The sequence below is a fragment of the Pelophylax lessonae genome (genome assembly GCF_965119305.1).
Source record: "Pelophylax lessonae genome assembly, chromosome: 2".
Lineage (NCBI taxonomy): Eukaryota > Metazoa > Chordata > Amphibia > Anura > Ranidae > Pelophylax > Pelophylax lessonae.
The window spans coordinates 240,280,982-240,294,735 of NC_138769.1; the positions used below are offsets into that span (position 1 = coordinate 240,280,982).

Below are 13,754 nucleotides of genomic sequence, written 5' to 3' on the forward strand. Positions count from 1 at the left end.
GATTCCGCTTAGCAGAGGTGCCCGTATGAAAGGGGCCAAAGGTGGCAAGCGTTACTGGATCTCCTACCCCCCCCCCCTACCTTGCTGCACTGTCATTCCCTAGTGAGCCACTGCCCATCACACCATCAAGCCAAGTGCACACGGGCTGAATGCTGGTCAACATCAACCGGTTCAATAAAAACTGGCTGCCATTCGGCCCTTGTTGATGGCTTCAAACATGCCTGGGACAAACCTAGATCTATACTTAAACAAAAAAAGTTACCAAAAAAAAAGTGTATATAAAAAGAAAAAAAAATGAAAAAGAAAAAAAATGGGTAGACTTGGACTGCTCTGTCCTTTTTTTTTTTTTTTTTTCTGGCGTCACTTTTCTATGTTTCTATGAGAAAATATCCCCCATAAAGAGTTGCACACTATTGTGTGCGTAAAATCCCTGCCGGTCCACAGCACTCCTGAAAATTGACAACAAGAACATGGAGGGGGGGAAAAAACATGTTGCCAACTAACTCTGTGTATGGCTGTGAGGGTCCAAGGGCAGGGCAGATGACTATGAATCAAAATATTAAACCAAAAAACAGTGCACTTGTTCATAAACAATCCCTATATGTGTTTAAAAAATATATCCAAATACTCAATTGTGCAATACACCATTCATATGCTGAGACATTCAGTAAATGTGGTGTGACTATACATTCAAAGGTTAAAAAAAGGTAAAAGGGGGGGGGGGGTCACAAAAGTCCAAAAAATGTGCTCAAAAGCTCACGTGCATATATTCGATCCGCAAAATGTTGTTTGTAATCATTCATCAGCAGTGTATAACAATCCTTGAGAAAACTGTGACAAGAGGACCGAACCGCAACCAGCAGGTGAAATCGCTGCTCACCTTACAGAAAGATCAACCATGCTTAATCACCAGAGAGCTCAAGGAACTGATCCCTTCCACTGCAGTGGTCTCCCTCCCTGGATCACCAGATGGATCCACTGATCAATCTCTGCGGGTTTTCAGGATCCTCCATTCTAATTTTAGTAAATAAATATCAAGTTCTTCAACCTAATAGTCCCCCAGGCTTCCTGTCTGAACACTGTCATGCCGTCTCAATGCTATGTGCAAGCCTGCTGCTTTCTACAGCTGGAAATTATCACCACCTAGTCAGATAGCTACCACCCATGGACATCCTGCATTTCTGGAGACACATGGAACAGCACCAGCAGGCTTCCACATAGCATTGGGACATCAAAACAGTGTTCAGACAGGAAAACCTGGAGGAATGCAGTGAGGTTGGAGAAGAACATGGAAGTGATTTGCCAAAATTGGAACTGAGGATCCTGAAAACCTGTAGAGATTGATCGGTGGATCTATCTGGTGATCCAGAATTTTTTATTTCTTTTTTCTGTCTTTTGACTTATAGCACTGACCTTAAGATTTTTATTATTTTCTGCACATAGCATAGAGGAAAAGAAAAAACCAAGCTCAAACATTAAACCTAGAACATTAGTACCCAACGATAGGTTAACAAAACAATTTACACTGTATACATGGTTTTTCAAAATCTCTCATTCCAACAGGACCAGTCATACTATGATCTCATCACTCACTCATTCATTCCTTTTGGATGTAATTTTTCTCATTTGTAAACCCAAAGGAGTTCACGTTTTGGGTATCTGGCTAGATAAAAAAAATCCCACTTTGGTGGGGGATTGAGTACGTCATTCATAAAGTGTATTGTACACGGAGATGGGTTGCTGTCCACGTGCGTTGGGCAACCTGGGACTATAAATCTGCTCTCCCTACTTTACTTCTATGTTCACCTGATCTAATGCAAACCTTCAGGGATATCTACCCTACTGTCAATGGCACCCGATCTAATGCAAACCTTCAAGGATATCTACCCTACTGTCAATGGCAAAGGGCATTTCAAAAGATAAATCTCAAATGACAAGGAACAGTTCAGAGGTTCTAATAGAAAAATTAAGCCCCATACAGGAATGCATATAGTATATTTTTTGATGACAAAATTGCAATGATTGCAGTGCCTACAGGTTTTTGTAGAGATGACAACCAACTTGATCGGAGGATCATTGAATACTTTAGGCATTGCTTGTTTTTTGTTTTGTTTTTTATCTGAGGCGATGGTGAGCAAAAAGTTGTACTTTTTATTCATTTCTAATTCAATCTTAGAAATATGAATAAATTGACTATATGGTAAGTAATTTTGGATAAGTCCTTATTGTTAGAAGGGTATTGTGATCTGTGTATCGATGTTTGTCTGTATTCGTCTTGTGTACTGGAAAAGAGGTAACCTAAAAATGGACCCTTAACTGAACCTGTGACCTTGCTATAGACTTTGTGGGCACATCTAATTGTGTCTGGAGCGGGAATCTCCATATGTTGCTGCCCAGTCTATAAATACATCTTTACTTCCTAGGGCCATTGTAACTACATTGTAATCCTAAAACATAGACTATTCTTAAAATGTAGGCAGTAACAAATGACTCTACAATATAGCGTATACCAGATGAAAGCAAATAGATGGATCATCCGAACAAAGCAGAACAAGCTAGGGCTGGATCTAATTCAAATTAAAATATTTGTGGTAAATTGGCAAAATTGGTTTTGGATCATTTGTAACATGCCAAAAGACCACTCTGCAGAAAACAAAAGGTTAAAAGAGTTGCCCCTGGACAGTTTACGTCTTAATTGCATGTCTCTTAGCTCGACCATTTATTTTCTTCTCAGTATTTGTGCCAGTTATACAATCTGTATATACTAAATGCTGATCACCTCTCAAGTTCCACTTTTCCCTTTATCTCCTAATCCTATAATCCTCCTTCTCCTGTGCAAACTAATTAGGTTATTTTAATGTAGGTGGAACTGGCTCTGTGGGACACAGCAGGACAAGAGGATTATGACAGACTGCGCCCACTCTCTTACCCTGATACTGATGTTATTCTAATGTGTTTCTCAATTGACAGCCCAGACAGCTTAGGTAAGAACATATTTATGAATCTATAAATGAGTGATTATCAATGACCTTTAACTATAACACGTCAAACTGTGGCCCTATGTTTCTACTTTCCTCCCATTTCTGTTTCACCCTTTCATTCATTATCTTTATTTTACATCCATTTTTTCCCCTGGTAGATAGTTTTTATCTACCGTTTTTGGAAAACATTTACTCTGTAACTGTGCTTTGCAAATAATGCTAACAAGGTTCATAAAAGGAAGGGAGAATGCATCTGGAGTGAGAGTAAAGCCTATCTTGACAGTTTCACCTGTCGCGCATCCACTTTGCAGGATTTCCCTTCCTGTTATGGGAACAACTGAAAAACTTTGGATTTTCATCTTGGTGATGATGGTCATCAGGACAAAATAGTGCAATCCACTTCTACTCACCACCTTCATGCTTCCCCACCACTGTCATTTTGTTGTATCAGATGGTGCCAAAGCTTTCACAGAGGCGTTGACCTTGTCCTCCTTACCAAATGACATTGTTGGGGCCTAGCAGTTGTCCACTCAGGCCCAAACAGTGCATTCTGGTAGTAGGTTACATGCTTCCAACTACCTAGAAGCAATGGAGTTAGCAAATGTAATAATAAACGCTTTAGAAGGTGGGCTAGTAACTGATGCGGTCAGCTTGCCCTAAAGCAGTGATGGCGAACCTTGGCACCCCAGATGTTTTGGAATTACATTTCCCATGCTCCACTACACTGCAGAGTGCAAGAGGATCATGGGAAATGTAGTTCCAAAACATCTTGGGTGCCGAGGTTCGACATCACTGCCCTAAAGTGTTAAAGTGACAATTCTCTTCACTCTTGTACTCCATACTTTTAAAACCCAACTCTAGTAAACTACAGACAGTCAACAGGTTACAAACATTCGACTTACATAGACTTCTAGTTACAAATGGAGGGAGACAACAGGAAGAGAGAGGAAATCTACCCCTAGGAAGGGGAATTTACTCCTGTAAGAGTTATAATGGGAAAAACATGTCTCCACTGTAGCTTTATCACCAATCCTTGTTTCCACAACAACCCAAAATTTTCAAAATCCAATTGTCACCGGGACAGAAAATGAGGTGCAATCTTCTGAACAGAGACATGGACAACAAAATGAACCTTACAGGTGTGTACCTTTCCCTAAACTATTCAAAAAAATGATATTTCTCTTGCGTCCTCCGACAGTCGCCGCATCCTCTAAGTCATCACTGTTGGGTATTGACTTCCCATCCGCAGGAGTAGCTAGGCATATAGACTTGGTCAAAAGTCAAAAAGGCATTAGCATATACACACCCATGGGGGCTGTCCCATCTGGTCAATACCCCCCCCTGCATCACCACTCCCAACTCGGTTTTAATCTGCCTAGCGTCAGGAGTAGTCAGGCTTACCTTGTGCTGGGGCTTCAGTCTCAGCCTTCCTAACCTTTTTTATTTGATTTTTCTTTGAAAATGTCACTTTTTTCTCTTACTTTACTAGCTGTTTATTTTGTCAGCTTCTAGTGTTAGTCTTCCCTTCAGATGAAGATGGATCATGCGGTGCTGGGATTTGGACTGACCGCCCTGGTTCTCCAGAGCAAAAGGGTCAGATGGACCCCCAGCCCGCCATCGAGCGTTCAGCTATGGCTCGCCCTGGCATTACGAACGACCCATCCCTGTTCGCTGCAGGGATGGAGCCGTGAGGTGGCTACCTCACAGGACACATCTGCGGTGCTGCAGTGTCATGTCCCTGGCTCACGGCACTCCGTCAGGTGAGGACAGCGGTTTTCCGTGCATAGAGGCTCCCCACGCCATCTGGTACGGGTAAGTACTTCTGTGTGGGGTCTCTGTCTGGGGTGGCAGTCTGTGTTGCTGTGTGTCCCCCATGTCTGTGCCTGTGTGACTCCCTGATGCGGTCCCTGCGGGGATCTCTTGTGCAGTTTTCTGTGTGTGGGGGTCCCCTTCCCTGTGTCGCTTCGGTGCATTGTTGGGGGTGCAGACTGTGTGGTGACCGCAGCAGAGTGCACTCGCGCGGTCCGCCATCTTTGATTTGAGCAAGCATGGTCAGCCTCTCTGTGGGCAATACTGTATGCTGTTTTGGCGCCATCCGCCGCCATTTTGGTGGGTTTGGAACGATCGGTCCGACCGCATGTTCGGCGGCCATTTTCTTGGCGCCTCCAATGCAATCCTATGGGGCAGCCATTTTCCCTGAGTCTAAGAGTCTTTAAGTTGAGCCTACTTCAGCAGCACTTCCTTTCCACATGCAGCAGGACATCGGTGGCAACACTCTGGGGGCTCTGCAGGTTATTGCTCTCAATATTCCTCTATATTATTGTTTCTGGCTCAGTTTTCTCTTATCCTTTTGGGGTCTTTGTCACTATAGCTGTAGCGGTGGGCTGCGCATTCCGCAACGATTTTAAAAGGGGCAGTACACATTTATTGCACTGTTTTTTCTGTGACCTTTTGAGCAATGGATTCTCAGGAAAGCAAGTTCCCCCCAGCTTTAGTGGGGATCCCCAGTTCTCCTGTGGCCCCGCTGCGACCCGATTTGGCTACTGTGGTGGCGACTTTGGTGTCTAATATGGAAATGCTGATGTTTGAACGTGCTGCAAAAAAGAGGCCCAGATTGTCTCTCTCTTCTGATTCAGATGGGGATATGGCTGCTGCTGCGAGCGTGCCCTTTTCAGGGTCCCACTCATCCCTGGACCCCCCGGGGTCAGAGGGGGAGGCTGAGATGGAGGGGGTTGATACCTCCTCCCCAGGGTCACCTGAAGAACGGGCGACCATGGACGAGTTAATTGCTTCTTTTAGGAAACCTTACGTTTGGAGGATTAGCCCTGTCCTCCGGGCGTTGTGTCCTCATTTGGGACGCACAGGACCCGCAAGTCTGCGCAGGTTTTTTCCTTGCCCAGCTGAGTTTCATTACACTGTTAATGAAATGTGGCGCACGTTAAAACGTCCATTCCTGGTACCTGGTCGGTTCAAATTGCTTTATCCTTTTGCGCCGGCTACGGAATCATGATGGTGTGTGCCTCCACAGTTAGATCACACTGTGGCCGTGTTGAACAAGGCTACCTTGGTTCCTACTGAGGATACCCCTGTTTTCCGGGATCCCACGGACCGGTGGTTGGAGTCTCTAGCTCGCCATTCCTATACGGTGGCGGGTTCGTTGCTCAGACCCGTTTTCGCGTCCGTTCTGGTGGCTCAGGCAGTGGCTGATTGGACTAAGATGCTTAGGTGCAATCTCGTGTCTGATGGAGTCCCGCCTGCCCGGCTGGAAATGGTAGATCAGATCCACCAAGGAGTCATGTATTTGTGTGATGCAGCCTTGAATGAGGCCCCCTTAGTGGCTGGCCTCTCTAGTGTCGCGGTGCTTAACTGGCGACTGATATGGCTAAAAAGCTGGTCGGCTGACCAGTCCTCACGGAAAACAGTTGCTGATTTTCCCTATGCTGGCTCTCGCCTTTTTGGCGAGGCATTGGACACCCTGGTGAAAGGAGTCACGGGGGGCAAGAGCACTATGCTGCCCCAAAACCCGAAAAACAAGTCCTTTCAGGGCAAGCGGGGTTCTGCGCCTAGATCCAATCAGGGGTCCTTTCGTACCTTTCTGAACCAATCCAAGGGTAAGCCCTTCAAGGCCCAGGGCAGCCAGAAGAAGCCCTGGGAGGGCAAGCAGCGGGACGAGATCAGGTCCCTCAGGGACAGCCTGTCCTCGTCACTCAGGACCTGTATGCGGGGCCTGGGGTTGATGGTATCGGCCTTCGAGGCGATACACTTTGCTCAGTTTCACACGCGGGCTCTCCAAGCGGAGATCCTGGCCAAGTGGAACAGACTGCCTCAGTCCCTGGATCTGTGTGTCTCCTTGAGTCGTCAGACCAGATTGGCTCTTCTGTGGTGGCTCCAGTCCCCGTCGGTGGCGGTAGGCAAGTCTTTCCGTCCGTTGGTGTGGACGGTGATTACCACGGATGCCAGCCTGTCGGGCTGGGGTGGAGTTCTGGGCAACCTGTCTGCCCAGGGCACTTGGTCGGAGGAAGAATCCTCCCTCCCGATAAATGTGCTGGAACGGCGAGCGATAAAACTGTCTCTTCCAGTGGTCGGGCCGTCTTCGGGGCCATCCTGTCCAAGTACAGACGGACAATGCTACCGCGGTGGCTTACATCAACCACCAAGGGGGCACCAGGAGTGCTCGGGAGGTGACCGACATTCTGTCTTGGGCCGAGGCTCATGTCCTGGCGATCTCGGCAGTTCACATTCCGGGTGTGGAGAATTGGCAGACCGACTATCTGAGCCGCCAGACCCTGGACCAGGGGGAATGGTCCCTACACCCGGAGGTCTTCCAAATGCTGTGTGCGAGGTGGGGATCCCCGGACGTGGATCTGTTCGCATCCCGGCTAAATCAAAAGGTGGATAGGTTCGTGGCAAGAACGTGCGATCCGTTGGCGGACGCTATGGATGGGCTGGTAGCCCCTTGGCATCAGTATCGTCTGATGTATGCCTTTCCTCCGATTCAGTTGTTATCCCGGTTCCTCCACAGATTGGTCTCGGAACCGCACCTGGTGATTCTGGTGGCACCGGACTGGCCACACCGGTCCTGGTACGCTGACGTTGTTCACCTGGCAGTGGCGCCTCCGTGGCGGCTGCCAATGCGGGAAGATCTCCTGTCTCAGGGTCCGATCTTCCATCCTGCTTTACGGTCGCTGGCTTTAACGGCCTGGCTGTTGAGACCCAGGTCCTGAAGGACAGGGGTCTCTCTTCTGAGGTCATCCCTACCCTTGTCAAGGCTAGAAAGACCTCCTCTGGTAAAATCTATTACCGTACCTGGAAGGCTTATTTTGCCTGGTGTGAGTCTAGGGGGTTCTCCCCTCGCTCGTACTCGGTGTCAACAGTGTTGGCCTTCCTCCAGTCTGGAGTGGACCAGCGCCTGGCGCTGGCCACGATCAAAGGCCAGGTGTCCGCACTGGCTATTCTTTTTCAACGACCTGTGGCGTCTCATTCCCTGATTCGCACCTTTATTCAAGGTGTGCGACATTTGGCTCCTCCCAGGAAGGAGCCCTTACCTCCATGGGACTTGAACTTGGTTCTGTCCGTCTTACAGCGTGCTCCCTTTGATAACATTCGGGAAATATCGTTGCCTCTGCTGTCTAAGAAGGTTGCCTTTTTGGTGGCGATCACTTCGGCTCGCAGGGTGTCTGAACTGGCAGCGTTATCTTGCCGTTCTCCGTACTTGGTGATTCACCGGGATAAGGTGGTTTTGCGTCCACATCCCTCCTTTCTTCCTAAGGTGGTCTCTGAGTTCCACATTAATGAGGACATTGTCCTGCCTTCGCTTTGTACGAAGCCTAAGCATCCGAAGGAGGTTGCTCTGCATTCCTTGGATGTTGTCAGGGCGATCAGGGTTTACCTGTCGTCTACGGAGTCCTTTCGGAAGACGGATTCCCTCTTTGTCCTTCCTGAGGGACCTCGGATCTGCATCTGCAGCCACTATTGCCAAATTGATCAGACAGACCATTGAACAGGCTTACGCTTTGAAGGTACGGGTTCCGCAGTTCCCTGTTAAGGCGCACTCCACCAGATCTGTGAGTGTGTCCTGGGCCTATTGGCATCGGGCCTCGGTGGCCCAGGTGTGCAAGGCTGCAACTTGGTCGTCGGTGCACACTTTTTCAAAATTCTACAAAGTAGACGTTCTGACATCAGCTGATGCTTCCTTTGGCCGCAAAGTTCTCAGTGCGGCAGTGCCTTGATGGACCCTTGTGTTTTTTTCTGGGTCCCTGGCTGTTGGCATTTGCTTTCCTGGGCTGTTGCTCCTGTTGAGCATTGTTTTTTTCTGATGCCCAGTTGGTTCTCTTACAGTGCATGTAAGATTCCTTTCTCTGATGTGGGTACTGCGTTGCTTTTTCTACGGTTGCGTCTCCCACCCCTCATGTCTATACTGCTTTGGGACATCCCAACAGTGATGACTTAGAGGAGGCGGCGACTGACGGAGGACGTAAGAGAAAACTGAATTTTTGTAAAATCTTACCTGTAAAATTCCTTTCTCTGAGTCCTCCGACAGTCGCCGCCCCTCTTTTGGGGTTCTTATTACCTACTGCTATGCTACCAAACTGAGTTGGGAGTGATGATGCAGGGGGGGGTATTGACCAGATGGGACAGCCCCCATGGGTGTGTATATGCTAATGCCTTTTGTCTTTTGACTTTTGACTAAGTCTATATGCTTAGCTACTCCTGCGGATGGGAAGTCAATACCCAACAGTGATGACTTGGAGGAGGCGACGACTGTCGGACTCAGAGAGAGAAATTTTACAGGTAAGATTTTACAAAAAAAACTCCGTTATTTTTCTCTTTTGTTAATTGATCGGCACAGCTCCTGATCTTTTTAACCAATGGGTTATACTGCCCCCTACAGGAGTAGGACACTAGGCAGAATAAAGTCTGGCTACGCCTTTGGACAGTCCCAGGGGGTATACTCCCTCTCTCTGCTATAAGTACTGCCGGACTGGGCGACGGGCTGGATAATCTAGATCCAGTGGTCACCCCAGTCTAGCCAGCGAGTGCGCGTAGACCTCAGTTTCGCGCTAGGTCCGCTGTGATATAGCCCCCCCCCCCCCCGGATGGGGCTGTCCTGTGAGTTAAATGCCTCGTGAGGTCACATAGGACTGGGTCTCAGCCCATGTTGCAGTATTCCTGCTGGCTGACAGACCCCCCCATTTCGATGGAAAGGAGGTTCTGTCTGGAGCGATGCCAGTCTGGTTTCTGAAGGGTTTAGGGGTCCTCAGACCTCTGGATTCCCCTTCTTCCCAGTAAGCATCCCCCTCATCGGTCTGATGGTCCCTGTGGGCCATCTTGCCAGTCCCCCCCCCCCTTCACTTATTCTGGGGTGGCCTAGTTCCCCGCCAAGGGTGGGGGCAGGGTGCTGGGCTGGCGATCAGGAGTGGGGGGGGGGGCTGTACCTGGTGGGGGCTCCTGCCAGGGTCCCCTCTTCCTGCCTGTGATGTTTTCTGAGGCCTAGGGATCCTTCCTGGGAGCCTGTGGTGCCGCCATTTTCTGGTAGCCTGTGTGCTTATTGTAAGGCAGCCATGTTTGTGTAGTCCGGCAGCCATTTTTTGGTGGTTTGCCATTGGAAAAAGCGGCGGCCATGACAGTGAAACCCTCCGGGCAGCGATTTCAGCGGTGGGAGCCCCTCCTCATCCCCCTGGTGCTGACTCCTGGATCTTTTCATTTCCTGATCGACCTTCATGCAGTATAGATTCTCCTGGTAGCTGCGGTGGGGTCCAAACGATCCTCAGTACAGAGGGAGAGGACCCCACCAGACTCGCCACCCCGCAGAAACCAGTCACCACAGTGACCAGGAGAATCTGTACTGCATGACCGTCGATCAGGAAATGAAAAGATCCAGGAGTCAGCACCAGTGTTTTACATTGCGAAGAGACTCATGGAGTCTTTGGAGCACATCTTCCCACCTGGTCCTCTCTGAGGCTGTGGGGCCCTCCGGGTCCCATCCATCCATCAATGCACTGACGGCGGTCCTGGAGTCCTTGGTGTCCTGGGTGGAGGTGGCTTTTGGGTGACGGGGTGGCAGAAAGCACCCCCTGCCACTTCTGTCTCATCAGATCTGATTCGACCGCTGCGGACGTGGGTCACCCTGCTGGGTCTGCGACCACACGCTCTGAATCCTCCGATAGGTACGCACCGATTGTAGCTGTGTGTGAGACCTTAAGGATGGAGGACACAGCTGAAGCTGTGGCGGAGGCGCAGGTTCCCTTTGGCATTCACAAGCCATCCAGAGCAGAAAGGGTGTTCCCTTTCCCCTCCTATTTTGACAGAATTGTCACTAAATAGTGGGGATGGCCAAAGCGTCCGTTTGGGGTCCCTAAGCGATTTTGCTAGGCAATATCCCTATAAGGAGGCCCTTCTTAAAAGGCAATACCCCTATAAGGAGGCCCTTCTTAAGGCCCTTCCAGAATAAACAAGGCATCCACGATTCTGGTTGAAGAGTCCCTGACCTTTAAGAACCCGGCTGACAGGAAGGGGAAGGCTGTGGCCCGCAATATGTACACCCTGGCTGGTTCGGCACTGAGGCCGATATTCACCATTTGCCCTGGTGTTCCAGACACTGACCGAATGGGCTAGGCTTTTGCACAGTGACCTGCAGGGGGGGAAGTAGCTTTCCCTGCTCTTGCTGAGCTGGAAGACCAGCTGGTCCAGGGGCTGCAGTTTATCTGTGATGTCTCTTTGGATGCAGCTCGGCTCTCTGTTTCGGCAGTGTTCCTTCGGCGTGTCTTTTGGCTCAAATGCTGGTCTGCGGACCAGACTTCTAAAAAGGCCTTGACTGATCTTCCCTTTCAAGGAGATCGACTGTTTGGTGGTACCCTGGATGACCTAATTAAAGGTCTCACGGGGGGTGAAGGAAGAGTACCTTTCTTATGCAGGCTACTAAGGGCAAAGATGTGGACCCTCCTTTTCGGCGCATGAGAAGTTTTTTTTTCTCCTCCCTCGGGGTCGACTGACAAGGGATCAAAGCCCTTTCGGGCCTCCTCTGGAGCATCCAAGTGAGCTTGGTCTGGCAAGTCAAGAGCAGGCTTCTCCAGACCCGTGGACAAGGCCCCTTCAGCATGAAGGTGCGCCCTCACCTGTATCTGGGGTGGGGGGAATGTCTTCGCTGGTTCCTGGGCCTGTGGACTCCCCTTGTACAAGTCAGGTGGGTCCACAAGTTAATTCGGTCCGGCTACAAGATCGAGTTTGGTTCTAACCCTCCGGTAGGTTCTTCCTTCCAACGTGCAACTGTTCCAGATCCGCTTACAGGCTCTTTATGGAGTGATGCAAGACCTTTATTTTAAAGGGTGATGGTTCAGAATTTGGAACGTTTTCAGGGGTTTTACTCAAACCAGGTGACAGTCTCCAGAAAGGAAGGCAACGTGCATCCAATTCTGGACCTCAAGGCGTTGAACTGCTTTGTGCGGGTGCAGAAGTTAAGAATGGAGTCTGTCCGCACAGTGGTGGCTTAACTATATCAGGACGATTTTTTTTGCCTCCATTGACATCAAGGACACTTACCTTTACATTCCAAAATGTGTATCGGTCTCCAGCGCTTCCTCTGCTTTGTCGTGGGAGAGGAGCATTATCAGTTTGTGGCGTCACCCATTGGTCTCTTCTGCTTCTCGGGTCTTCACAAAAGTGTTGGCCCGGGTGCTAGCATTGTTGCGCCAATGGGGTATTGCAGTACTGGGCTACATGGATGACCTCCTTCTGCGAGCAGAGTCTCCTACTGCCCCGGTGGAAAACCTGGAAATCGCCATACGCGCTTGAGGGTGTTTGGCTGGATTCTGAATTTTCAGAAGTCTACTCTGGTTCCATCCACAAAGTTGGACTATCTGGGTCTGACTCTGGACTCTCCTTAGCCAGAGTGCTCCTTCCTCTTGACAAACTCCAGAAACTGAAGGCTGTAATTCGTCTTAGCTGTCCAGCAGATGGTAATCCCTACGGACTTGCATGCGGGTGCTGGGCCTGATGTCTGCCTTCGAGGCGGTTCCGTTTGCAGTTTCATATGAGGTCCCTCATATTGGTTCATTTTTTTGGATGCTGTTCCTGTTTCATTAGTTATGTGAACTGGAGGTTTTTTGTTCCGTTTCCTCAGTTTTGGAACACATGAAGGCAATTGAGTAATATATGTATTTCCTACATTCGGGACGCATCGTGAAGCGCAAGCTAGCTGGTCCCCTTCCGGTTTCCAGTAATTTCCGGTCCAATGTTTAATGCATGCTGGCGAGAGGTCGACACACCACCGATGACGTCTATTGACGAAACACCTAAGTTGCATACGACATGACGCAAGCACGCTACGCCACGGCCATCTTTGAATATTGCTATACACGCCTTTTATCTACTTACACGTGAGTGCATCAGGTTGTTTTTATTCAACACATTTTGCCTAAGAATTACTACACTGTGTGAGCGCTTCTTGATTCTGAGGCAGGTTTGATTGACTGTTGGTGTGGGATCAGCCTAGTTTCGGAGAAGAGGTGAATCAATTGCTGGGTTTCTGACGAAACAGGGTCAATCTGGTCCAATTGCAGATCGAGTTTATGGGCTTTCCACACTCCTTGTTTTGATCACCCTATAACTTGAGGGTCATTACTTTCTGGTAAGCAGGATCTTTTCTCCTGACACAGTGGTGACGTGTGCTTTCAAGATTCACGGCATTTGCTGTGGGGATCATCTTTTCTATTTATGGACTTTCCTTTTTTGGACTAGACTGAACATAATTTTTATTGGCGCTGCACCCTGTTGTTTACCATATGATGTCTGCTAGGGAGATTCTGGCCAAATGAGAGAAGAATCCGCCATCTCTGGACAATGTGATCCGGCAGAGCTGGGGAATGAGAGTTCCTGATATGGGGGCTTCGTTTTTCAGCTGGGCAAATCCTTCCTCTCCTTGTATTGGACAGTGGTCACCACGGATGCCAGCATGTCTGGCTGGGGAGATGTCCTCTGTGAAATTTCTGCTCAGGGGGTCTGGACACTGGAAGGGTCTAAACTACCAATGAATGTCTTGGTACTCCGAACATTTAGACTGTTCCTGGAATATTGGACAGATCGTCTTCAGGGATGTCCAGTGTGCATTTATTCAGACAATGCCACAGCCGTGGCTTATTTCAATCACTGGGGGCACAAGAATTGTCCTGGCGGCTCTGGAGGTAGCCGGCATTCTAAGGTGGGCAGAATAGTTCATTCCAGCCCTCTCTGCCGTACTCCTACTCGGGGTGGAAAACTGGCAGGTGGATTACCTCA

General features: G+C 49.0%; 1 protein-coding gene across 1 annotated transcript in view; it reads left to right on the plus strand.

Moving 5' to 3' along the window:
* The window catches only part of RHOC (ras homolog family member C), a 149,940-nt gene that overhangs the window by 97,446 nt on the left and 38,740 nt on the right, over nt 1–13,754 (plus strand). Inside the window, exon 3 of the mRNA XM_082248430.1 lies at nt 2,864–2,984. Coding sequence (XP_082104556.1) covers nt 2,864–2,984 — 121 coding nt within the window. The remainder of the gene's footprint in view (nt 1–2,863; nt 2,985–13,754) is intronic.